We start from the raw sequence: 27,095 nt of genomic DNA, 5'->3' as shown, positions 1-27,095 counted from the left end.
TTCTGAGCTTTTTTTTCCTTATGGGTTAGGCCCTTGGATACATATTTGTAGAAGCCTGAGGAAGAAAGCTGTCAGGCTAAGAGAATCAAAGATGAGAGAAGGGAAAGGGGGTGGGAAAGAAGGAATGAGCTGATGGATGATTTATTGGGTCCATTCACTGAGATGTGTGCATCTGCTCTGGTGTCTGTGTCCAGATACCCAGTATCCTTCCAAAATGTCTCTCCTTTCCTTGAGATCAGTTAGAGTTGGGCTCCTCTCACTAGTAGTTCACACAAAGTTCTAGATCCTGCCGGATTATGAAGCACCTCCCCTTCCGAAAATACAGGCAACCATTCATATTGGAACCATTGGGTATGGAATCCTTTATTCTTTACTGAAAATATTGCTTTACAAAGTTCCAAACATAGTCCACAACCATCCCTGGGCAGAAGTGCCCTATGTGTGAGTGACTGTGTGTTTGGAGTGGGCCTGATGGACTCCTGAAGCAGCCCCAGCCTTTATACTGCAGGAGCCAGGCCAATCCTGTTGTTTCCCCGATCATAAACTGAGAAATACTGTCTCAGGAAGATGACACCAAGGGTCCAGGTCTCTGGCTTATTCGAGTGCTGTGGTTCCCCTTGAAAGTTGCTGAGACAGAAGCCCTGAGGACTCTAGGGGAGATGGCAATACACCCCTGTCAGCCTGAGTGCTTACCTGCCACCCCCCTCATTACCCAGAAATGGCAGCTTATCAGATTTATGTCCCTTCTTTAGTAAGAACCAAGTGGCTTTGTTAGAAGTTGAGGAAAGGGGGTGTCCACCCAAGAACAAGAGAGCCAAGACATGGGGTTGTCCTGAAGCACAGGGGTGGTGTAGGGAAAGATTGGAGATTTTGATTAGCAGATGCAAGCTGCCATACAGAGGATGAATAAGCAACAGTGTCTTGCTGTACAGCACAGGGAGCTCTATTCAATACCAAATGAAAAACAGTAATGAAAAAGAACAGAAAAAAAAATATATATGTATGCATGAGTCAATTTGCCCAACAGCAGAAAGTAAAACAACATTGTCAATCAACTATACTTCAACAACAACAACAACAACAACAAAAAGGGCAAGAATAGCCCATAGTTCCTCTTTTCCTTTCCTTCTGACCCATGCTCAGTGTTGCCTCTGCAGAGAATGCTTTTTTTTCACCCTCTTCCCCTCCCTCTTCTTTAACACTGTGCTCGGCCTCCCTAGGGTGACTTCCTGGACCCATGCTCACCTTCCCTGACCACTCCAGGCTGGGTTGTGTGACTTGCCCTGGTGCTCCCCTTGTCTGTAGCCCTCATAACCCCTAATTTGGACCGGGAACCACTTGAAACAACCCCCAGTGATGCCCTTTGTTTGGAGGTCAGTGTAGATTTTCCTCAACCCAAGCAGGAATCCTCATGCCTCCATGAGGCTGGGGGTTCTGAATTACTAAAATTCCCTCTCTTCCTGAAAGCCTTCTTTGAGCCCATTAGCCTACTCTAAAGTCTCACAGGGAGCTGACATTAAGCCTCAACCCTGTGTCAGGGCTGTGCAGTCACTGTGAACCCTTTACTCATGTGAGCATCCAACCTCCCCACAGAAGGGTCTGGTAGCCCAACTCACAGAGGGGAAACTGAGGCTTAGCAAGGAGAAATTACAGCTGATGAAAGGGGAACTATGTATTTGATTATCCACCAGGACCCTTTTGAGATGGGAAGGGAGACTGTTAATCATGATGGTGGGACAATACAATCAGACTGACCCCAGCCAACCTTAATTGTCACTTGGCCTATTTCTGGGGTTGCTTGAGATAACTTTCTGAGTTCATTCATTTGAGGGCTCTGGTGGAACTGAAGCTGTTTCAGGGCAGTGGCCTTAGTGTTCCCCTCTCCTTGTGCCTCATACCATGCCAGGATGGGGTGGTGCCTCCATTTATTCCAGGATGATGGATGGCCCAGACTGCCCTCTACTCTCAAGTGGTTAGGTTTATGGGAGGCCCTGGACCAATCATAGGGGCTCAGCAACATCTGCAGGGCTGTTGCTTGGCCTGCAGAGGTTCTCCACTTTTTACCAGCAGCCCAGAGTTTCTGCCAGTCCCAATTTTGAGATCCAGCCCCCAGGGTTGTCCCCTCACCTTCCAAATGTAGGCTTGAGCGGGCACTGGGTAGTCAGTGCCGTTGATGTTGAGGATGAGGGTAGGCAGTTGAGTGACAGAGCTACATGGAACCACATGCTATAAGAGAAAGCAGAGAGAGGTTGGTCCAGCTGATCCCTGCTGTTTGGAGAACCCCAGAGTGACCCTGTGGCATGTCAATTCACCTCTTGCTGAAAACGTTTGCTTTTGATGAGCTTCAGGATGTTGCTGATCAGTCTAGTTGGGCCAATCAGCGAGGTGGTCCCAGTATCCAGAATGGCCTGGCAGCCATTGAAACAACCAACAGTCATTCCATCCATGGAGATGCTGAGAGACAGTGGGACAAAGTGGGCACCAGGATCACTCTGAAGTCTTCCCCAATGACTGCCCCACTCCCTAACTGTCTCCAGAACAGTCCTTCAGCTAATTCCTTGACTATGTTTTCCTTTGCTTTGGTCATGTAATCTTCTTTGACTTCCTTTCATTTCTTGAATGCACCAGGCTCTTTTGTGCCTCAGGATAGGCTGATAGCCCTTCCTAGAAGACCCGATTGCCTTTGTCTAGCAAATTTATCCTCCTCTTGCAGGTACCAGCTTAAATGATACTTTTTCAGGGAAGTCTTCCCCCAGACTAGATCAGGCTTTTGTCTTGGTCTCTCTTTTAGACCCTTCCTCAATTGTATCATGTATGAAAGTGGTAATTCATTATGTATGTGACTCATTTCATGTATGTCTGCTGCACTAGATGTGAGGGCAAGTTGTATTCACGGTGCCTCCCTCAAGTGTGCAGCACACAGTGGATGTACAGCATATGTTTGTCTAGTGAATGAATGAGTAATTTAGTGAGTGAAGAAACGAATGGGGAGTAACCACAGACCTGTGTCTTGTGTCTGAACAATAATGTGTCACCACACACAGTGAAGACAAATGTTCTCTGGGGCAGCAGATGCTCCTAGTGTTGAGTGGGGAAAAACAGGCTGCCCAAGGAGAGGTTGATTCCAAGCACGGCCCCCTATTGTGGCTCTGACATGGAGGCCCCCACCAGGTGATGCCCGAGCTAGCCCAGGAGACTTACAAAGGACATATAAGATTCACTCTGAGAGTATCACACAGAATCCCATCATTCATTGCCCCTTGTTCTCAAGCCACTCCTGGATTTCAGCTTCCCGATTCTGTCTGTCACATCCCCTGCCCCACTGTGTTCCAGGGATATGTGAATGTGTATCAGTGGATGGGGAAGTGTCTCTCACTATGAGTTGCTTTCAAATTCAGGAGGGTAGCCAACCTCTCTCTCTGTTGCTGGTAAGTTTCTCCCTAAGGAGATCAGTTTTCCCTGTTTGTCCAGGACTTTACCTCTTTTTAAACTAGCAGTTTTGTGTAATACAATTTCCCTTGGGCTGGGGTAGCCCTGGAGAGTTGCTCATCTTATGACAGCCCTGTTTATGCTGGTGAATTTCTCCCTAATCCTCATTTCTTCACAGTTTAGGGTCCTTTAACCATGAAGAATGCCTCAGAGCACACAGTGGGTGCAGGACTCTCTGGGCTGTATACGCCTCTCCGAACCCTGTTCAGGATGCTGGTCAGGGCCCTGAGTGGGAGACCTGGAGTGATTATGAGCCCATGTGTCATGTGTGTATCTGTGTGTTTGTGTGTCTGTATATGTGTGTGTCTGTATGTTTATCTGTGTGTGTTTGTGCCTCTGTGTCTCTGTTTGTCTCTGTGTGTGTCTCTGTGTGTGTGTTTGGTTGTGTGTATCTGTGTTCTTGTGCATGTTTGTAAGTGTGTCAATGTGTGTTTATATGTGTCTCTGTGTTTGTTTTGTATGTATGTCATTGTGGGTGTAGTGTATGTGTCTGTGTTAACTGTGTGTTTATGCGTGCATTTGTGTGCATCTACATGTGTCTGTTTGTAAGTGTGGGAGTATAACTTGGGGTGACCCTTGGAGGGAAATTCTTACCGGTCCATGGTTATCTGCCAATACTTGGTTTTGGACACTGGTATCCACTTGAGCTGTCCTTTGTGGTAGCTGTGGTCCACCCCGCCAAACATCACCAGGCTGCCATTCTCCTTCCCACTGGGGAGAGAAGGAAGTGGGAGGGCTCCTTGTCAGAGAATAACAGCATTCATTGAGTGCTGTGCTTATCCATCCATCAGAGGCACTAGTATGGTACCCATTTGACAGATGTGGAAATTGAGGCACAGAGGGATTGAGTACCTGACCAGGGCCAGTCACCCACTAATGAATGGCACAGAAGAGGTTTGAAGCTTGGCAGCCTGGCTGGACTCCAACAGCTCACTCTTCTGAAGAGGGATGTCCTCTCCAGCAACCAAAGTGCTCAGAGCCACCCTCAGAGCCATTATGCTGGAGGGGTCTGGTCTCCCCTTTGTGTAGCCTGTCATTTGTCAGAAAAGCCGAGGCAGGAAGGCACTAAGGGCATGAGTTCAGGCTCACTGAGGGTTGGCTTCATGGGCCTGTGCCATGTGACAATCATGCGCCCAGCACTCAGCAGGGACCCACATATTTGGTATCCCTGTTTTGTAATTCCTAATACTTTTTGAACAGGAGGTCCCAAATTTTCATTTTGCACTGACTCTAGTCAATTATGTAGCTGGTCCTGGGCTCCCAGTAAAATGTTAGTGAGGAAGTAAACATTCCCACCATCCCTCTCCTTCCTTCCATATCAGCATCAGCAAATCCTCTTGCCTTTTTCTGCACCCTGTATCCTGAGATCTTCCATTGATCTCCTTCTTGCCTCCCTGTCTTGGACTAAACCTCTGCCCTTGAGCTCATGAGCATGCTGTGTTCCAATAAAACTTTATTTAGAGATACCCGTGGTGGGGCAAATGTGGGCCTGGGGCTACAATTGTGCTGGGCTAGACAGTCTCTCAGGAAACTTCTGGCTTAGGTGGTCTATAATTTCTCATGAAACTGAGTGCATCTTAGAGCTGAGAGAGCTTCACCAGGTCAGACTTACTCGCTTAAGTAGAAGGCAAAGACAGGCTGAGAAATAACGCCTTGTGTCTTCAAGTTGTCAAAGACAGGTGTCGTGTTTTCAATGGCGAGGCTGGGGTAAGCCAGGCCCAGGATGCCATCATAGGGTTTATGTTCGTACCCAGTCTGCCACTTGTTCAATTCAAATGCCTGGCCCAGGTTGACAAGGTTCCCGATCTATGGGAGAAGATGTGTTTGGGTTGTGGGGCTGGAACAGGGGTGGGGTGGAGATGCCCTGAGGACCAAAAAGAAGACCTGAGGCCTGGCTGTGCCCTGCATTGACCTCAGATGGTAAGACCAGGCTGGGACAGGAATGCAGGTTCCATCTGAGTAGGGCTGTGGATTTTACCCAACACCTGGTACTCATGCACATACCATCTGCAATGAGTTAAATTGGCCTCATGTCATTTGTACAGGTGGGGAAACTGAGACTCAGGACAGGACCAAGTGGTTCCCACTTGAGAATGAAATGAGAGGTGTGCATGGTAGCCTTGTCATTTGCATCTGTATGATAAGATGACAGAAATGGACGGAATACTTTGGAATGCATTGTGGATTCTTCAGCTGCCCAGGAACACAGAAGCCCATTATACAATGTTGCTACCAGTGTTCTTAGAAAAATTCTCCCTAGGGAATATGCTTTTGGGTATGTGTGTCTTAGATACAGAGAGAGAGAGAGAGAGACAGAGAGACAGAGAGAAAGAGACAGAGAATAGTAAAACTCTTTGGTCGAGGAAGGCCATATAATTTATTGGACTGTCAAAAGCCCCCTAGAGTCAGAACCCTTTTATCAGGCCACTCTCATATCTGTGGTCCCCTACCTTCCCTGCCCAGATGCCTAAAGCTCTCAGCTGCCCCCAGGAACCAAACATAATTTTTCTTCTCTCCAAGTACTCCACACCTGCATGAATCCTGACTGTCTAGCCAAGCTCCACCATTTTCCAGATGCCTGACTTTTACAAAGCTCTTGCTCTGTGCACCTCAGTTTCCTCCTCTTTATAATGGAGCTAATCACAATACTTGCTGTGTGGGCTTGTTGCAGGATGAAACATGTTATTACCATGAAATTGTCCAGCACAGTGTGAGAATAGAAAAGTGACTGCTTTTTCTCCCTTTCTTCCTGCTCCCACCAAAATTAACCTCTGAATGGCTCATGGGCAAAGGAGCTGCAAATCCACACCCTGAGTCAAACTCTGGGTTAGCTATTCTTGGAGTTTGTGTGACAACAGAGGTGCTGTCTCCCCAGGGCCAAGCTTTGCAGAGCAGGGGCCAGCCACTAGGGAATGTTGGGAAAGACAGGCCCTCCCAGTTGATCCTAGATGTGTTTTGGAGGCAGTGGTAGCTCCTAGGGGCAGTCATGTCTCAGCTTATGGTTTCCAGTTACCCGGACGGTGTCATAGCCAAGAGATCCAACAGTCGTCCCAGTGGCATATATGTGTTTGAAGAACTTGCATGTATGCTGGAAGGTGGTGGACAAGTGAGGGTTGAAGAGCTTGTTTGCACCTGCAGACACAAGAGATGAGTGTCCCACAGGTGCCAAGTAAGGTGGGTGGGAGAGTGAGTGTAAGATGGGTAGTGGGGGGTGGAGCAGTTACTCACGGCAGGCGGGGCTGGTGCAGTAGATGGAGAACACCCACAAGTCAGATGAGCCTGTGTCAAAGAGGACCCTGAACTCCTGAGGGGGCGTTCCAATGGTGATGTTTCCGAAGTAGAGCAGCTACAGTCACCGGGGAAGTGTGGTTAGGGCAGGCCTGGCTGCCCTGGTCACCCTCAATTCCCTGAGTGCTTCCCCTCCAAGTGTCCCATGTCCCCTGAAATCAGTTTCCATCCACTCTCCTTCACAGCTTCTGCTCAGACCTGTGCTTTCCTTTGATTTTTTTTTTTCTACGTGTGAACTTACTTCCGTGACCAGAGATCGAACCAGCGTTAGTGCAGTATTAGCACAGAGTCTTACCCACTGGTGTCTTAACCCAGTGCCTTCATTTGAGAAACTCTCCAGTCTCCCCTTCAAGGCCGAGCCTGAGTGTATCCTTCTCAAGATGGCCTCCTTAGTCTTTCCCTGGCACTTCCTCTAAACTCATTCCATGTCCTATGAACACCATGCAGTTGGCCCTTTTATTGTACATGTATTTACTCTTTGACTATCTCTCTGGCTGGCCTAAGCATTCTTGAAGGAGACACAAGACCATTTTAAAATCAATAACAATATCCATAGTCTTAGATTTTTATGGCATCATAGGCCATACGGCTCAGTAACTTCTTTCTGGTGTCCTTCTTCAATCTGCAGAGGCTGAGGTTCCTCTGCCTAAGGTTTCCAACTTGATGTGCAGTTGGCTTTATCTTTTGACCAGACATGGCTCACCTTTCACCTAAAACACTGTGGCTAGGTTAGTTCAGAAAGAACAATCTCCCTCAAACTAATGACATATTTCTCACACAGAAATGGATGTTTACCTTCCCTCTGGTCATTGCTGGGCCCCGTCACCACAGCCTAAGACCTGAGGATAAGAGTGCCTTCTCCTCTGGGAATGGGGACCCTGTTCCCAAATGGTTCTGCTTCTTGCATGAGCCCCACACCCAGCATTCATCCTGGTACTTCCAAGTGAACCCCAGTGCTAGGCCAGAGCACCAGGGGACGCTGTGGAGCAGCATCCTCCCCACACACTCACATTCATGTGGTTCCTCAGGGGGTGAAGAGAAATTTTTGGGTCATCAATTTCACTCTGGGACCTGTTATCCATGTTCCTCTCCAGGAAATTTATCAGCAGGTTTTTCTCTCTGCGGATTTCTCGCAAGGTGTTGATCTTCGTTAAGGGGATTCTTTCACCAAACATTTGAAAAGGAAGAGAAGAAGGGGCAGCAATCACCTGTCCATGTTATTGCATGAGTGTCATACCTTGCATTGTAATGGTGCTGTGCATTTACCCAACATTTTTATCAGGATTTTTTTCCCAGTTATTATCAGGATGCCATAAAAAGAGCAGGGCAAACAGCTCCTTTTGAATACAGATTCTTTTCTGTAATCTTGAGTTAAGTCTAATGTGCATTTGGAGTCTCATTTTCCCCATCAGTAAAAAGGTCAAATATAGTAACCCCCATCCCCCATATAGGATGTTGTGGGTATTAAGTGAGATGATGGATATAATGTACTTGGTGTGTAGGAGGTCTCAACAATAACAGCTATTACCATTGGCATTGCCATCCCACTGTATTTTCTTCAAAGTAGCTCTGGAATGAGGTATCAGTGGGATCATTAACTTCTTTTTACAGAGGAGGGAAATGAAATACATGGAGCTTGTGACTGGGCTGTGGTCACCCTCCTTGTTAGAGATAAAAAAGCACAGAAGTAGCCTTCTTTATCTTTCTCCAGGTCACAAGCACAAGAGAGGGTTGAGAGTGGAAGTCAGGAGATGGGGTATAGAAAAGGAAATGATGAGGCTAGAGAAGAAAGGGATAGTCATAGGAGGAAGAAAAAAGTCATAGATTTCTGCATGCACAGAAACAGCCAAAGAGATGGAGAGATAAAAGAGAGCAATAGAGAGATGTAGAACAGACACATTCACTCAGAAATGGAGAGAGAGCAGAGAGAAGACCTAGAAGCAAATACAGGAGACATGATCTTCCATTGGACCACAGTTACAAGTGCAGGTGTTGTACACTGAACAATTCCAAGGAGTGCCATTTTCACATAGGTCATAATGTGACTTCACCTGTAGGGCTGGTCATCTCTGCAGACTGACCCCAAGACCCTCTGTCCCCTCGTTGTGCATGGCAAGGTACTCATCAGTTAATGTGAGTTGATGTTTAAGACTGTCAAGGAATGATTATATTTCCTTCTAACTCTAATGGGTCAAAGAATCAGAGGACAAGAAAAACCAGAGAAAGGAGATGATGCCACTTTCAGTCCCCTTACTTACATGACTAGGCACTCTGAGAGGGTCAGCAGCACAAGGATTCCAAACCACTTCATATTTCCTTCCTGGTTGCAGTTATTCAGGAAATAGCATGCAGTGGATTCCAAGAGCTCCTTGTTATATATGCTCTGACCTGCCCTAATTGTCCCCTTTGGCCACGAATGGATCTAAAAAGAAATATGAATCTGTTGATAAAATCTTTCCCTCCATTGGTGTCTTAGGGGAGTGGACATAGAAAATTCTCAGAATACAGAGGTTTCTACTGTAATCTCTTCGTTGGGGCTTTGCTGCAAAACCAAGCTGAACTGAATCGACTAACTAAGAGTTGAGAGACTCTTACTGACTAGAGGAAAAGACACTGGTAGTAACAGGATAAAAGTAAAGTCTAGGAACCATGCTTGACATTTGTGATCTCATGTGATCTTCTTAGCAAATTCATGAAATGTGCATTGCTGTCCTCAGTTCAACAGAAGGTGCTAGAAGGAAAAGAGGTGATACGACAAACTAAACACTTGAGTGGCAGCCCAGTGACCTATGAGTGAGTAGCTTTAGGTAGTGGGACAGATGGCACAGGTTGGGGGCACTTATGACACCAATCTTCATCAAAACTCTAGGCTAGAGTTGTATTGCAATTACAGAATTTCACTACTGGAAGAAATGTGGTGCATGCATCCACGAGAAACATCATAACATCCAACAAATATTTGCAGAGCAGCCTGTATGCTGGGTTTAGGTGTGGGAAATTAAAATTGAGTAACACATAGGTGGTCCTTATCTTCAAGGAGTTAACAGTCTAGGACATTTCTCACAAACTCATGGCCAAATTGGTAAAATAAATGAAAAGATGTGCTGGGCAGGCATCATGGATACGGGGTAGGAAACACATGTCCTAGCAGAAGTGACAGCTTGTGCTTAGCTCAACCTAGCGACTGCCATGCTGGAAAGCAGCCTGGATGGCCACGGTTTCAAGAGAAGTCAGAAGTCAGGATATTTATGAAAATCCCTTCATTTTAAATCTTAGCATATATATATATATATATATATATATTTTTTTTTTTTTTTTTCCTTTTTCACATAGCGTAATGTGAACCAAACCTGAAGCAAGTGTGTGCTGGATTCAGCCCACTGGCTGCACAGGTTTTTATTTCTGCCCTGGAGGTAGGAGTAAAGAGGAAACAGAGAGAGGGTTCTATGCATGTTACTGGAATGAATGAAACTGAATTCAACTTAAGCATATTTAGTTCCCTTCCATTTGTAAAGAAAAATCACCAGGGTCACATAAAGCAATGAATTGAATCATGTCTACTTGCTGAGCATCTGATATAATTCCCCAATGGGATCCATGTCTTGAAATATTTTGTCTACCAAAACAAACATAAAGGAAGAAATTATTATTCAGTGTTTTAATTCTCAAAAGAAGTAGAAAAGACCACTCAGAGCTTCAGCTCAGCCTCAGGTGAACAAGATACCTGTTAAAGTGTTATTCCTACCAATGTAAAGACATTGGAGTTTTATGGCTTCTTCCAGGATTTCCATGGCCCGGGTGTTCCTGTGTGTGATCTATCCAGGCCTGTCCCTTGAGTAGAAAAATGGGAATCTGAGCTGGTCACCAGGTAGGTGATATGTGGGGTGCTGCATCTTCCTACTCAGTTTTTGCACATTGTTAAATCTTGGTTTTGGTGCTTCAATTGCTCTGATGGGGATTTGACAGCCCCTAGCAAATGACACACAGAAAAAGCATTTAGCTCAGCCATTCTACTTCTAGGGATTTTTCCCAAAGATACACTGGCAAAACTACAAAAAGACATATGCACAAGGTATTCACTGAAACAGTGTTTGTAAAAGCCAATGATTAGAAACATATCTGAAGTGCCCATCCACTGGGGAGCTTTGAATAAGGCATGGGGCAACTGAAGAATTAGGTATAATGGTGATGGAGGAAGGCATGGAATGGGTGTGATATTCATGTTATGTTGTTCAGTTTTGGAAAAAAGAGGGACCAGAATGTTGCTTATAGTTTCTTGCTTTTCCATATACACACATGTCTATTTTCAATAAGAAAGTGTGGAAGAATAAATCAAAATCTAATAAAAATTGTAATTTATGGGTGAGGGACAGGGACAGAAGTGAGATATTTCTTGTTTTATAATGTGACTTTGCAACCATTTAAATGTGTTACAGAATCAAAAAATAGATAAATAAACACATTTGTGGAACAAGAACACTAAGAAAAATGAACCTAATTCTATCAATTTGCTGATATAACTGCACAGAACAAAACATTACTTAAGTGGCTTTAAATTACAAAATTTGACACTACGTTCAGAATGGGATATCTTCTAAGGAGAAAGACAAAGAAACAAACAAAACACCCTCTTTCAAAAACAAAAACAAAACAAGCAAAAAAAAAAAAAAAGGAATCTGGAACAGTATCCAACACCTTATTGTTGGTGATACTGCTGCTGCTGTTGTGTAAGTATCATAATTATGTGCACACAAGTTAAAGAAAGTAAGTCATTAACGCTGATGTTGTTATGAGGCAAATCATTCAGTGCAAGAGATAAAAGAGATTTAAGTATGCACCCAAAAAGCTTAGCTATACCCCTGTGGTCTTAAACTTGATTTGGAATATACATTTGTACAAATTAATTATTTTCCTTATAATTTTTTCAAACAAAATATGTACCTGTGGCTCTGATCACTTATAGCCTAGAAACAATGGCAACTTGATATCAATGACTATCCTGAGGCCTTGTTTGTGACCTCTAAATACCATTTTCCACCAAAAGATCCAGAGATTCTTGAGGAGATGGCTGATTTCAGGGCTGGGCCAAGAAATGCACAAGTTAAGCCTAGGAATCTTGAAAGACCAGAAAGTTGAGGGCCTTCAAAATCCTCCTGGGGGTGGATACAAGTTTAGGAATCCATATGAGGAGGCCAAAAGTGGGACACTTTTGAAACAGGAGGGAAGGGGGCAGGGCATATAACCTTAGAAAGAATGACATAGCCTGAGGCCATGACATAAACTGAGTAGAACGAAATCAGTCCAAGAAGGCAGGCAAGTTGACTTCCACTAGAAGTTTAGCCTCTATAATACAAGCATAAGGATCAAAGAGTGGGCTGTATCCCTATTCTTGGAAATCCCCAACCCTTCCTGAAATAGCTGAAATACTCCTCCCACTCTTTAGCCTGTGAATGCACCCACCCTTGAAAAAACTGACAACCCCACACCCTGGTGCCTTTCTCACCTTCTGAGATGGCCCACAGTCTGTCTGTGGAGTGTGTTTTTGTATAAATATATCCACTTCTTACCTATTTTAGTTTGTCTCTAACTGAATTTGTTCTGTGATGAGACATCAAGAACATGAGCTTCCTTGAGTTTGGAAATCAAGAGTGTGATCTCAGTTGGACTGCTTTGGGTTTTGTCCAGGTTTGAGTCCTGGCCACATGGGTTCAAGTCCCAATCAGGGTTTTGGCTGGGCTTGTGTCCTGGCATGTGGGTTCAACTTCCAAACTGATGTGTACAGTTGTAGTTGGTGACCATGAAGTGGCAGGGATAAGGGAAGAAAATGTTGAGTTAGGTCTTGGTCCTAAGGAGGCCTGTGGTACTGATCTTAGAGAGGTGCCAGTGAGACTTGGTGTGAAGCAAGATCTTAATTTCTGCCCAGGATTTGAACCTGGGAAGCCTGGGTGAAAAGCAGGAGTCCTAGCCACCAGACCAGCCAGGCTAGAGGCTAGAAGCTATTTTCCCCTGGATCTCGCCCCGCAGTGAACAATGCATTTCTCACAGGGGCTAAAACTTTAATAGCATGTACAGAGTTTATTATTAAAGACAAAGCATAAGAACAAGTGGCGAGCACACAAAGGAACAATTTATTAATACAGACACAATTTAGACATGCACATCCAGAGAGAAAGGGTGTGGGATTCCTCCATAATGAGGAGGAGTAAGGAAAAGAGACCATTAAGTCATTTATATAGGGTGATTGTTCTGGGGCTTTGTTTACTTTTGCAAATTATCTGATGTCTTTTTAAGATTTGTTTATTTATTGACTGTTTTTGGTCCACATTGATGCATATAGGGTTTCTTTAGTTGTGGCACAGGGGTAAATCTCCATTGTGGTGCATGGCTTCCTCATTGTGGTGGCTTCTCTTGTTGTTGAGCATGGGCTCTAAACATGTGGCCTTCAGTAGTTGTGGCACACAGGTTCAATAATTTTCACTCCCAGGCTATAGAGTGCAGGCTCAATAATTATGGTGCACAGGCTTAGTTAGTCTGCAGTTGTGGGATCTCCCTGGAGCAGAATCCTGGAAATGGGATTTTTGAACCCATTTCCCCTGCATGAGCCATAGAATTATTAACCACTACACCACCAGGGAAGTCCCTAATTATCTAGTTTCTTTCTTCACACCTGCCCTGTCCCAGGACCCTCCCTAGCATGCGTGCATACTTTTTTTTTTTTCCAAATGGATTTCAGAACAGAAGCCTATGGGAAGGCTTTACCATGACATATTATGGGGTGATGTCCCCTCCTTTTTGAACTCCAAGGAGCCTTTCCATCCATGTGTAATATCTCCCTTGTCCCAAGAATGGGGAGTGTATGACTTCTTGGTTTCTTAACAGAGTTTAGCCCCTCCCTGCCCCTGCCATAAAAGTGTCCAATGCTCAGTTATTTACACTATTTCTGTTGCTGTTCCTTCAATTGAAATGAACATATGAAAATATTGACAGGAGTCCAGTCATCAATATGTAGTCCTGAAGCCCATGTGTCCCTTGTTCAGAAAGTGTAAAGTAGGGACTGGGATGAATGTCCAACCTGGAGCTCATCTTCTCTGCCTGATGAGATGTAAATGGGAGGGCATTTGTAAATGCCTAACATGGAGCCCATTTGTATCCTACCTCAAATCATCCCTGAGAGATGAGAACCCCAATAAGTCTTTATTCAGATGATGAAGGGTGAAGGTCTGTCTTCTGCAGCTTCTTCATGCTGGCCTGGGGCTTGTAGACCCTACCTAGTTGGGGTAACCAAAATCTCATCTTGTCACATTAAGGGGCCCAGGGTGACTTTTGCTGTTGTTGTTGTTTTTAGCAGGATCTGTTCTGAGGAGTGGCTGGAATCTCTGCATCACCATCATCTGGTCTGGGAACCCACTGTGTCCTTAGAAAGAGTGACATAGAGAAGTAGATCAAGAAGGCATGGGCCAAAGATCAGTTAAAAAAAATATTGTAACCAGGAGTCCAAGCAGGAGTAGTAAACTTTGGGATATTCTGTTCAAAGGGATGAAGCCATTTGGCTTGCTCATATATAATTTTGATGCCTTCTTTTATTAGCCTAATAAAATTGATATAGGTATAACAGACCCAGCTCAAAGCAGTTGGAGAGTGAGAACTTGAACTTTAATAGAGAAAGAGATCCTTGGTTTTTTTTTTTTTTTTTTTTTTTTTTAGGAGAATAACCCTGAAAACTAGTCTGGACCTGGTGCTTTGGGGAAATGTGTAGCCAGGTAGCCAGTTGTCTAGTTTTCATCTAAGTAGGTTTTAAGCTTTGGTGTTGTATCAATACATAGATCACAGGTTACATTGGTCTGAAAATGTTCTCATTAATAGCAAGAGCAGACCTTACTGTTAATGATGTTAGTGATTTTCTAGGTATGAGAAGATGCAAGAATTTGGGCTCATAAAATCTTTGTTCTGAATGTGTCTAACTTTCCAGATACCTGTTCTGCAAGTTTCTTGCAGAGCACAGAGTGCCTCCTTTTTGATTTCTTCACTGAACTTCTTTCAGGGAGGGTTGAAGTTCATCAGCTGCAGTGGCCACAATTTTGTGCTTGTAGAGGTGGATGGCAAGTGTCACTTTTCCAGTTGGCAGAGCTCCTTCATGGTCATAAGTTTACCCATGGTTTGGGGGGCATTTCATGATCATTTCTTCCCACAGTGCTAGGAAGTCTCATTCCTATGTCTGGTGAAATTTCACTGAAGGCCATTCAATGTGCTGTTCCTTGAGTTGGCCCTGCTAACAGTAGCCAAAAACCTCTGGACCACCTGTCTAGCCTTTTATGATCCAGGAGAATATTCAATGTTGTTGCATCTTTCCATACTAGAGTTAAACTCTTACCAACACTTTTCTTACATGGAACTGTATATCCTAATTTCATTAGAGGCTCAATCACACACTTGGTAATGCAACAAACAACAATTTCTTGAAATAGGTGATATAGAAAATAATATAGCTAGCAGTATTAGTGAGATCAAATGTATGAATTGAAGGCAAGAATTTCCATTAAGTGCAGCTTAGTATATACCCACGCTACCTGACTTAGTCTGTTCTGTAGTAATCCTTACTTTTCAGGGAAATTGTATATTGGTATTGCTCATAAGGCATTAAGCCCAATTTTCTAGTGTAACTAGAATGATGATCTTTAGTATGATTCAATTGTTCCCAGAACACAAGAGCTGATAATGCTGCTGAGAATCTAAGAGGCTTTAGTCTTAGGAAGGAGCAGGTAGAGAGAAACATTAATATTTCAATTTTACCCACAGTTGTAAATTAACAAATTGTTGTAAAGCATAAATACCTTGAGGAGAAGGGCTTCTTAACATCTGGAAAAAACAGACGAAAAGCCAGCAATATGTCAGACAAAATTCATAAAATATCTCATACTTTGTAGTTTGATTAACCCCATGTAATTAACTTTTGTTCTGTTTGAGTCTAGTCATGTGGGTACCTTAACTGCTGGAGACTGTAAAAGGCATACCCCAAGTGGAAACCACAATTATAACTATTGTTTTCAATATGAGGGCATCAGCCCTGCAGCCACGAAATGCTTTAACCCATAAAAATTAAACATTGAGGTGTGTTAGGGAGCTGGGAAAAGCCAATGACCATCTTGGATTCCCATAGCCCTGACTGTTTATTTTACAGCCTGTGTTGACCCATTTTCAATTCCCTGATTTAGGAGTAGACCATTGCCATGCTTTAAGGACATCAGAATAGCAAAAATCTGAAAATGAGGGGTTCATTTTTGTAGAAGCAGATTGATCTTTATCTGCACATGCCATAGACTTCATTGATCACTGTGAAAAGCTACTTATTCACTCAACCAAAGTAGCAAAAGATCTTAAATGCTAATATAATTCAGTTAAAGGCTAGGTAATTCACACAGTCTGCTATCAAAAGCAGCATTCCAAGAAACATTTGTTTTCTTAACAGAGAGTGAAAAACAAGTTCCAGTCTGGTACCAGCATGCTGTTGATAACATATTTATGTACCTAATTCATTTTAACTTAATCTTAGAAAATTATTTTCATAAATCTTGAAAAGGTAGTATCTTTGCAGAGACATCAGATTGACCATAGTGGTCTATAACGATCAAAGACACAAGAAGACCCATTTAAAATCTTATTACAGTGAAGTTGATAAAGTAACTTGGTTACTGTTAGGACATACATCATTTTTAGTGAATAACTAGAACTGTGACTGATAACCTTTTTTCAGGACATTTCAGAAATTTAGGAACTTCACATAATTTCTAGAATACCCACACTAGCAAGCGATTACTATACAATATGAAAAGGGCTTAAAACATTCAGTCAAATAGGATAAAACTTCTCAGTGTGACACCAAATACATTTATTAGTAGTTTTAAACCTTTTATCTCTAAAAGGAAACCAATGTTCAGTAATTAACATTCTATTTTTTATTACCAAAAGTGCACCCAAATTTCATTTCACATTTGCATTTTTCTCTAAAATTTTCTTTGCATTGAATTATTTTCTTTGCTAACAAATTTGCTGCATATAGCTTATAATGAACCTAGGCACAATAAAAATGTTCTACTTAATGCTGATGACTTTAAATACATGTCTATATTAATTTGATTAACAAACATTAATAGCAGGTGTTAATTTAATATTGAATATTTCCCATTTCACATCAACCTATAATTTATTCAGCTTAAATTCTCTTGTATTTAGAACGGTTTGATTTGTAAGTGCTTACTTTTCTTTAGGCCAGCTAAATAGAGCTCATGTACAAAAAACCTCAGTAATATTATCCAAAGACAAAGACTCATACTGAGACATACACATATATCCAGACAGACAAAAATCTCATATTTTCTGCTCGACATTTAAAATGCCTTTTGGCCCCTCCCCCACATTTTCTTTCCTTGACTTTAATTTGTATTAATTAATCCAAGGTTGAAGTATCAGGCAAAGTGGGCTGTGATTGTGTCTCAAGATCCTGATAAGAGTTAACTTCATGCTTTCTCCTAGGTATATTTTTGTCCTGCCAGGCTCAGAAATCTGAAAAAGGTATTTTAAAAAACTAGCTGTTTTTAATTGCATATGCAAAAAGAACAGGTTTTGTCATGTAAAAAATTTTATCTTTCCCAATTTTCTCCAGGATCTAAAAAAATATTTTCTCCACACTATGAAAATTCATCCTTCTATTTCAGTATTTATGATTTCATAGCTAAAATTTTAAGAAGATAGTACTAAATTTGGCTGTGATGATAGAGGTAGTCTGGAAGGTAAAATGTTGTCCCAGGAGGCATTGTCCCTGTAGGGAGGTGGGGTCTTTGATTAGAAGAATCTGATCAAAGTTCGGTACAATTCAGGACTGGGGGAAAATGGGACCCCACCACTGAGCATTGGGAGAAGATAGAAGGGAATTCTTTAGAATGTTAGGAGAGTTTTTCTGATTCCTCAGGCTTTTGGTTATAGGAGAAAGTCCTGCACAAAAGAGAACTTCAGTACATTTTCCCATCCTGTGGTAATAAATGTCTAATTGTAAGAGACCAATTTTCAGGCCATTTTACCATCCCCCAACTTAAATAAAGGCTAGACAGAGCTACAGTAGAATCTAAGCTTTTTCTTTTCTCAGGCCTTCTTGCTTAGAAAGGGGATCATCCCATGTGAAGTAACCTATAACCAAGAACAAGTCAGTGCTCCTAGAATAGAATCCAGCATCCTAGAAATGCTTACTAGGATGCTGATGCCTGAAGGGATGTGGGGTGTCCCTTTAATTCCCTTCAACCTTGGTGGGGATTTGAGCACATTTGCCACCAAATCCTGACCAGACATCTCTAGCTCCCATCGTAACCTCATGCAAGGCCCCCAACCCAGCAGGGACAGAAAAGGGCTTTTGAAACAGTGCAGACCTGTTGCCAGAATTTTCTTAGGGTGGATCTCATGTCTCCAGGGCTTACTATGTGGAGTGTATTCCTGGAGATTGAGCATCTATAAAACCTAAGACACAGTTTGTTTGGAAGTGGCCAGGCCAATTGGTAGTCTGTTCCAGGCTATGGGCTGTTAAGGCCTGGAGTGAAGGTGGAATTCCTGGAGGAGCTGGCATTGGCCAGAATGGAAAGTGCCACAGTGGCAAAGATCTGAGGGTGAAGAGATGGGAATATTGCCCTAGAGGATCCTTGGACACAGAGTGAGGTGGGAGATTAATCAGCAGAGGAACCCCAAGTCTTTCACCCTGTTTTTTTGGCATCTAAGTTACAATTGCAGGCGACGTAAGACATATGTGAAAAAGACATCTTTTTTCCTGCTTGGAGTAGGTTAGAAAAATGCAGGAAAAAAAAAGTGAAGGGTGTAGTGTGAACCTGGCAGTCTGCTTAGGGAGAAAGACACTGGAAGGCAGAGGGACCCTTGGGAGGTAATTTTTCTTCCCTGAGAAATAAAGTGTGATGCATAGCAGGGGGCAACTGGTAAGAGACAATGGCAGGCACTGAGCTTGGGCTCCAGGTTCATTGCTTGCTGTTGAAGAAGAACTACTTGGGTGTGGGGCATGCTAGAAGTTGTAGTTTGGACAGAGAGAGAGAGAGAGAGAGAGAGAGAGAGAGAGAAAGAGGAGGAGGAGGAGGAGTTTAGGAGTTTAGAGAGTTTCAGCAAAGGATTGAAAGAGGGAGTGTGAGTGAGAGGTAGAAGAAGCCTCTTGTGCTCCTGAACAGAGAGAGCCTAGGTGAAGTCATGTGGGTCATGGAAAGTGAACAAAGCAAAGTGCAGAGAGCAAGCAAGTTCTCTAGGGAGAGAGAGTGGAAGTCAGAAGTCTCCAGCCAGCAGTTTGGGTGAGACCTGCACTTTACCTTGAATTCCTTGGTTTCAGCACCATCTAATCCCAGAGAGGCAGCAGTGAGCAGTGAGGTGAAGCGAGATCTTAATTCCCTTCCCAGGAATTGAACCTGGGTAGCCTTCATTTAAACTAGCAGTCCTAGCCACCAGACCAGCAAGGGCTAGAGAATACAGGCTATTTTTCCCTGGCTCTTGTTTCCAGTGAAAAATGAACTTCTCATGAAGGCCAAAACACTAAAAGCTGGTAGGAAGTTTATTATTAGAAACTTAGCATAACAACGAATGGGAGAACACACGCAGAAACAATTTGTCTACTTAAGACAAAAGCAAGACAGAGATCCACACATGGAGAGATAGCCTGTGGGCATCCTCCATAATGAGGAGGAGCACAGTATACAGGTAGTTAAAAAAGTCCAGGGCCAGATGGCTTCACAGGTGGATTCTATCAAAAATTTTGAGTAGAAATAACACCTATCCTTCTCAAACTCTTCCAACATATAGCAGAAGAAGGAACACTCCCAAATGCATTCTACAATGCCCCCATCACCGTGATACCAAAAGCAGACAAAGAGGTCACAATAAAATCAAATTGTAGGCCAACATCATTGAAGAATACAGATGCAAAATTCCTCAACAAAATTCGAGCAAACAGAATCCAAAAGCACGTTAAAATGATCATACACCGTGATCAAGTGGGGTTTATGCCTAGAATGCAAGGATTCTTCAGTATATGCAAATCAGTCAGTGATATATCATATTAACAAATTCAAGGATAAAAACCATATGACCATCTCAATAAAGGCAGAAAAAGCTTTTGCCAAAATTCAACAACATTTTTGATAAAACCACTCCAGATAGTGGGCATAGAAGGAAATTACCTCAGCATAGTAAAGCCATATATGACAAAGCAAGAGCCAACATCATTCTAAATTGTGAAAAGCTGAAAGCATTCCCCAGAAAAACAGGAGCAACACAAGGGTGCCCAGTCTCACCACTGTTGTTCAACACAGTTCTGGAAGTTTTAGCCACAACAATCAGAGAAGAAATTAAAAAAAAAAAAAAAAAGGAATCCAAATTGGAAAACAATAAGTAAAATAGTCACTCATTACAGATGACATGGTTTTATACATAGAAAAAACCCTGAAGAAGCTACTAGAAAATTGCTATTACTAATCAATGAATTAAGAAAAGTAGGAGGATACAAAATTAATGCAGCAAAATATCTTGCATTCTGATACACTAGCAATGAAAGAGTAAAAAGAGAAATTAAGGAAACACTCCCATTTACTATTGCACACACAGTGTAAAATACCTAGGAATAAACCTACCTAGGGAAGCAAAAGACCTATATGCAGAAAACTAAAAGACACTGTTGAAAGAAATCAAAGAGGATATAAAGAGATGGAGGGACATACCATTCTCTTGGATAGGAAGAATCAACATTGTGAAAATGACTGCTACCCAAAGCAATTTTCAGATTCAATGCAATCCCTTTCAGAATACCAATGGCATTTTTCACAGAACAAGAGCAAGAAATTTTATGATTTGTATGGAAATGTAAAAGATACCAAACAGCCACAGCAATCATGAGAGGGAAAGGCAGAGCTGGAGGAATCAGACTCCTTGACTTCAAAGTATACTACAAGGCTATATTGATCAAGACAGTATGGTACTGGCACAAAAATACAAATACAGATCAATGAAAAAGGAGATAGCTCAGAGATAAATCCAAGCACATAGGGGCACCTTGTCTTTGACAAAGGAGGCAAGAATATAAAATGGAAAAAAAAGACAGCTTCTTCAATAAGTGGTGCTGGGAAAATTGGACAGCTACATATAAAAAAATGAAGGTAGAACACTTCCTAACAGCACACCAAAAAATAAACTCAAAATGGATTAAAGATCTAAATGTAAGGTGCAACACTTTAAGGCTTTTAGAGGAAATCATATGCAGAACACTCTATGACATGAATCACAGCAAGATCCTTTTGGACCCACTTCCTAGAATAATGGAAATAAAATCAAGAATAAACAAATGGGACCTGATGAAACTTACAACCTTTTGCACAGCAGAAGATGTCATGAACAAGACAAGAAGACAACCTTCAGAATTGGAGAAAATAGTTGCCAAGGAAGCAACTGTCAAAGGAATAATTTCTGAAATATACAAGCAGCACATGCAGATTAATCCCAAAAAACAAACAATACAATCCAGAAATGTGTGGAAGACCTAAATAGAGAGTTTTCCAAAGAAGACATGCAGGTGGCTAATAAACACATGAAAAGATGTTCAACATCACTAATCATTAGAGATATCCAAGTCAAAGCCATAATGAGGTATCACCTCACCCCGGTCAGAATGTTCGTCATCAAAAAATCTAAAAACAATAAATGCTGGAGAGGGTGTGGAGAAAAGGGAACCCCCCTGTACTGTTGTTGGGAAGGTAAATTGGTACAGCCACTATGGAAAACAGTATGGAGGTTACTTAATAACATACAAATGGAACTACCATATGACCCAGCAATCTCACTGCTCAAAATTTACCCTGAGAAAACCACAATCAAAAAAAAAAAAAAAAAAAAAAGGATCACAATATTCATTGCAGAACTATATATAATAGCCAGGATATGGAAGCAACCTAGATGCTGATCAACAGATTAATGGATAAAGAAAATGTGGCACATGTATACAATGGAATATTACTCAACCATAAAAAGGAATGCAATTGAGTTATTTTTAGGGAGGTGTATGGACATAGAGTGTGTCATAAAGAGTGAAGTAAGGCAGAAAGAGAAAAGCAAATACCATATGCTAACTTATGTATATGGATTCTTAAAAAAAAATGGTACTGATGAACCCAGTGACAGGGCAAAAATAAAGATGTGGATGTAGAGAAAGGATTTGAAGACACATGGTGGGGGTTGAAGGGTAACCTGGGACAAAATGAGAGAGTAGCATTGACATATAAACACTATCAAATGTAAAATAGATAGCTTAGGAAGCTGCTGCCTAATACAGGGAGATTAACTTGATGATAGGTGATGACTTAGAGAGATGGAATAGAGAGGTTGGGAGGGAGTCACATGAGGGAGAGGATATGTGGATATATATTTATAATTGTTATCTCCACTTCTTTTATGGATCCCTCTACCTTTATGTAGTGTCTTTTCTTGTCTCTTGTAACATCCTTTTTTTTTTTGTCTATTTTATCTGATATGAGTATTGCTACTCCAGTTTTCTTTTGATTTCCATTTCCATGAGATATCTTTGTCCATCCCCTCATTTTCATTTTGTTTGTGCCCCTAGGTCTGAAGTAGATCTCTTGTAGACAGCATATATATATGGTGCCAGTTATTGTATCCATTTAGCCAGTCTGTGTCTTTTGGTTGGGGCATTTACTCCATTTACATTCAAGGTAATTATCGATATGTATGTTACTATTACCATTTTCTTAATTGTTTGTTTTTTTATTTCTGTAAGTCCTTTTCTTCTCTTATGTTTCCCACTTAGAGAAGTTCCTTTAGCATTTGTTATAAGGCTGATTTGGTGGTGCTGAATTCTCTTAGCTGTTGCTTGTCTGTAAAGCTTTACAGACAAGCTATTGCTTGTCTGTAAAGATCAAAAGCTGATCTGAATGAGATCCTTGTTGGGTAGAGTATTCTTTCTTGTAGGTTCTTCCCTGTCATCACTTTAAATATATCATGCCACTCTCTTCTGGCTTGTAGAGTTTCTGCAGAGAAATCAGCTCTTAACTTGATGGGAGTTCCCTTGTATGTTACTTGTTATTCGTTTTTCCCTTGTTGCTTTTAATAACTTTTCTCTGTCTTTAATTTTTGTCAGTTTGACTACCATGTGTCTTGGCATGTTTCTCCTTGGGTTTATCCTGCCTGGGACTCTCTGCACTTCCAGCACTTGGGTAGCTATTTCCTTTCCCATCTTAGGGAAGTTTTCAACTACAATCTCTTCCAGTATATTCTCAGGTCCTTTCTCTCTCTCTTCTCCTTCTGAGACCCCTATAATGCGAATGTTGGTGCATTTAACGTTGTCCCAGAGGTCTCTTAGGCTGTCTTCAGTTCTTTTCATTCTTTTTTCTTTATTCTTTTCTGCATCAGTGATTTTCACCATTCTGTCTTCCAGGTCACTTACTCACTCTTCTGCCTCAGGTAATCTGCTGTTGTTTCCTTCTAGTGTATTTTTCATTTCAGTTATTGTGTTGCATATCTCTGTTTATTTGCTCTTTAGTTCTTCTAGGTCTTTGGTAAACTTTTCTTGCAACTTTCCAATCTTTGCATCCAATCTTTTTTCAAAGTCCTGGATTATCTTCACCATCAGTATTCTGAATTCTTTTTTGGGAACATTTAGTTGTTTTTCTGGGGTTTTATCTTGTCCCTTCATCTGGTACAAAGTCTTTTGCCTTTTCTTTTTCTCTGTCTTTCTGTGGTTTTGATTTTCAGTTCCACCACATGAAATACTGCTGATCCTGCTTGATTCTGCTGTCTGCTCTCTTGTGGGGAAAGCTGTCTAGGAGGCTCATGGGTGTTTCCTAATGGGAGGGACTGATGGTGGGTTGGGCTGGGTGGATGGAGCTCAGTAAAACTTTAATCTGATTTGATGGGTGGAGCTCAGTGACACTTTAATCTGATTCTCTGCCAATGGGTGGGGCTGTGTTCCCACACTGGTGGTTGTTTGGCCTAAGGAGACCCAGCAATGGGGCCCATAGGCTCTTTGGTGGAGCTAATGGTGGACTCTGGGAGGGCTCACACCAATGAGCACTTCTCAGAACCCCTGCTGTCAGTGCCCCTGTCTCCTTGGTGAGCCACAGCTGCCCCCCACCTCTGCAGGCAACCCTCCAACACCAGCAGGTAGGTCTGATTCAGTCTCCTATGGGGTCACTGCTCCTTCCCCCTTGGTCCTGGTGAGCACACTTTTTTGTGTGCCTTCCAAGAGCAGAGTCTCCATTTCCCCCAATCCTGTGGAGGTCCTGCAATCAAATCCCACTGGCTTTCAAAGTCTGATTCTCTGGGGATTCCTCCTCCCTTTGCTGGACCCCCAGGTTAGGAAACCTTATGTGGGGCTCAGAACCCTCAGGACTTCTGTGGTATAACTGTTCTCCAGCTTGTGAGTAACCCACCCAGCATTTATGGGATTTGATTTTAACATGATTGCATCCCTCCTATCATCTCATTGTGGCTTCTCCTTTGTCTCTTGATGTGGGGTGGTTTTTTTGGAGAGTTCCAGTGTCTTTCTGTTGATGATTGTTCAGTAGTTAGTTGTAATTCTGGTGCTCTTGCAAGAGGGAGTGAGCGCATGTCCTCCTATTCTGCCATCTTGGTTCTGGTCTATTTACAAGTATTTTTGAGGACCTTCCCAGGGGTTAACATAGCTGTATCTTATATTTAGACAGTATATAACCCTTTTCACTTCATAATCACTGGCTGGGTATCTCTGGCCAAGTCTGGAACCTTGATATTCCACATTCCAGTTTCATTACTAAGGCTGCTATATTAGCTTCAGATTTTATCCATTTCTTTTTGCTTTTTTTTAGAACCATTTGGTGATGAGTGTGGTTCCCTTGCTGGTCAAGAAATAGAGGGGACCCTAACTTACTTAATAAATCTATTGCCATTAAAAGGATGGAACAATCAAGCCCAAAGAGAAAGGAATATAAAAACAGTTGGCCATTGATCTTGCACAGAAGAATTTCCAGAAATGTGTCTTCTGTCACTTCCCTTACAACCCTATTATGTTTTCCCAATGACAGCTAAGGTTTCCCATTATTTGGGTTAAGACTGAGAAGGTGGCACCAATGTGTATGAGATATTCTATCAACTGACCCACCACAACAATGACCACTGGAGGATCGACATTAGTTATATACATGGTAGCTCTAGTCAGAGCCACTTTTGGCCTTGGGCCCCCATAGTCTTCTGATTGCAAAACCATCAATGGCTGAGGAGCCTTCATCACTCTCTAGTCTCTTGGACATTCCCTTTTCCAATCACTGGCTATTTCCAAAGGACACATTGATCGCAATCCTCCCTTAGTTTCCCTTTTGTTCACACAGGCTTTACTGGACTTGTATGTTTACCCTTAGACAATGTGGTCTGTCAGGGCCATATTGTCCCTGAAAAGCCATCTTCCCCTTTGGTGGATACTGAGCAGACAAAGCCACGGGCATAATTTTTCTCATTTGCATATTTATCTGGCTGAGTTGAGGTTTTTCAAGCATATGCCCATTACAGAAAATGAAATCAGCCAATTGGAACAAATTGTTCAACAGATTCCGAGGACCAACTGTTGTTTCTTGAATTTTGTGATTGAAGTTTGGGGCCCACTGTGCTAGGAAATGCATAGCTAAAAGGTCCCAAAAAACAAGGGAGGAAGGATCAACTATTACTCAGGATCCGTAGCCATGTACAATGTGTCAGTTAAACTGTCCTCTGTGTCCTTCCTGGAGTTATGCCTCTGAGCTATGCATGCCTAAAATTCCTTTCGGGATCCATTGCACAGATACAAGGCCATGAAAAATTGAACATAGGGTACTTACTCCAGTTTAAATTTCTTAACTCATCTTGTGGCCAAACCTGATGAAATAACCAGCTAAGATTTTTCCTTTGAATTCCTGTTGACCAAATCTTTCCCAATCCTGAAGTATATGGCTCAGAGTGGTATTGGTTGGGATTGGTGCAGCCAGACCCACTTCAGAAGAGCCTGAAGTGACATCACTAACTTCCAAGCTATTCAAAATTCCCCTCTTAAGTCACAATTAACCAGGCAACATGGTCAAGTTTAGCACTTACAATTTTAGATGCTCTCCCTTCCAAGGTAATTGCCCTACCAGGTATTAGTGTCATAAAAATTCACAAAGAAATGGAACAGAAGATGTCCCCAATAAAGAAAGAAATAAGAAAGAAAGAGAAAGAAAGAAGGAAGGAAGGAAGAAGGAAGGAAGGAAGGAAGGAAGGAAGGAAGGAAGGAAGGAAGGAAGAAAGGAAGAAAGAAAAAAAAAAGAAAGAAAGAAAGGGAGAAAGGAAAGAAATAGAGCAGAAATGAATAAGTATATATGAATGTAGGAGAAAAACCTCAGAGTCAAGGAGAAGAGTATATAGTTTAACAATTTTCTCCTGGACCTGCTGTTGAATGTGTATACATATAGAAGGTTGACACATCAGTTGAACATGAGCAGACATCGGCAGAGCATCCTCCCCAGTGTACCTAGCATGTGACGTACTGAGGTATGAGATAGATGGTCCCCACACTAGACATTTACAACTGGCCCCCAGTTTACATCTCATGAGGCTGAAAGAAACATGAGCTAGAGGCCAGACATTCATACTAACCACCTGTTTACATTTCCTGAGGCAAGAGACAAATGGGCTGCAGGACTACATATTTATGACCCGACTCCTGTCTATATTATTGACTTCTGCACTTCAATATAAGAAACAACAACAGGAGATTGGATCAAGATGGTGGAGTAGGAGGACATGCACTCACTCCTTCTTGCAAGAACACTGGAATTACAACTAACTGCTGAACAACCATTGACTGAAAGACACTGGAACTCACCAAAAAAGACACCCCACACCCAGAGACAAAGGAGAAGCTGCAATGAGACAGTAGGAGGGGTGCAGTCACATTACAATCAAATCCCTTAAATGCTAGGTGGGTGACTCACAAACTGGAAAGCAGTTATACTGCAGAAGCTCACCCATTAAAATGAGGGTTCTGAGCCCCATGTCAGGCTTCCCAACCTGGGAGTCCAGCAACGGTGGGAAAATCCCCAGAGAATCAGACTTTGAAAGCCAGCGGGATTTGATTGCAGGACTCCACAAGACTGGGGGAACAGAGACTCCACTCTTGGAGGGCACACAAAAATTTTGCTCACCAGGACCCAGGAGGAAGGAGTAGCGACCCCATAGGAGATTGAATCAGACCTACCTGCTGGTGCTGGAGGGTTGCTGGCAGAGATGGGGGGTAG

The 27,095-nt window shown here is 42.4% G+C and overlaps 1 protein-coding gene across 1 annotated transcript; it reads right to left on the bottom strand.

Moving 5' to 3' along the window:
- Positions 1-497: 497 nt before the first annotated feature.
- LOC130848764 (pregnancy-associated glycoprotein 2-like) lies at positions 498-9,088 on the bottom strand. Its single transcript, XM_057727165.1, has 9 exons — positions 9,036-9,088; positions 7,788-7,938; positions 6,718-6,835; positions 6,503-6,621; positions 5,102-5,295; positions 4,084-4,200; positions 2,313-2,454; positions 2,128-2,226; positions 498-650 (listed from the first exon to the last, which is right to left on the bottom strand). Exons 1-9 carry the CDS (start codon positions 9,086-9,088, stop codon positions 498-500), a joined length of 1,146 nt encoding a protein of 381 aa, XP_057583148.1.
- Positions 9,089-27,095: the final 18,007 nt, after the last annotated feature.

The sequence above is a fragment of the Hippopotamus amphibius genome, chromosome 3 (genome assembly GCF_030028045.1).
Source record: "Hippopotamus amphibius kiboko isolate mHipAmp2 chromosome 3, mHipAmp2.hap2, whole genome shotgun sequence".
Taxonomy (NCBI): domain Eukaryota; kingdom Metazoa; phylum Chordata; class Mammalia; order Artiodactyla; family Hippopotamidae; genus Hippopotamus; species Hippopotamus amphibius.
The sequence above is the reverse complement of the archived record's forward strand: the minus strand, read 5'-3'. Positions and strand labels throughout refer to the sequence as shown.

What these genes read in the sequence shown, in the direction of transcription:
- LOC130848764 (XM_057727165.1), bottom strand. Translation starts at nt 9,088, where the DNA reads ATGAAGTGGTTTGGAATCCTTGTGCTGCTGACCCTCTCAGAGTGCCTA. An exon ending in CTCTCAGAGTGCCTAGTCAT is followed by an intron (nt 7,939 to 9,035) that starts GTAAGTAAGGGG and finishes GTTTGGTGAAAG; the next exon opens with AATCCCCTTAACGAAGATCA. An exon ending in TGGCAGATAACCATGGACCG is followed by an intron (nt 2,455 to 4,083) that starts GTAAGAATTTCC and finishes ACTGTCTCTCAG; the next exon opens with CATCTCCATGGATGGAATGA.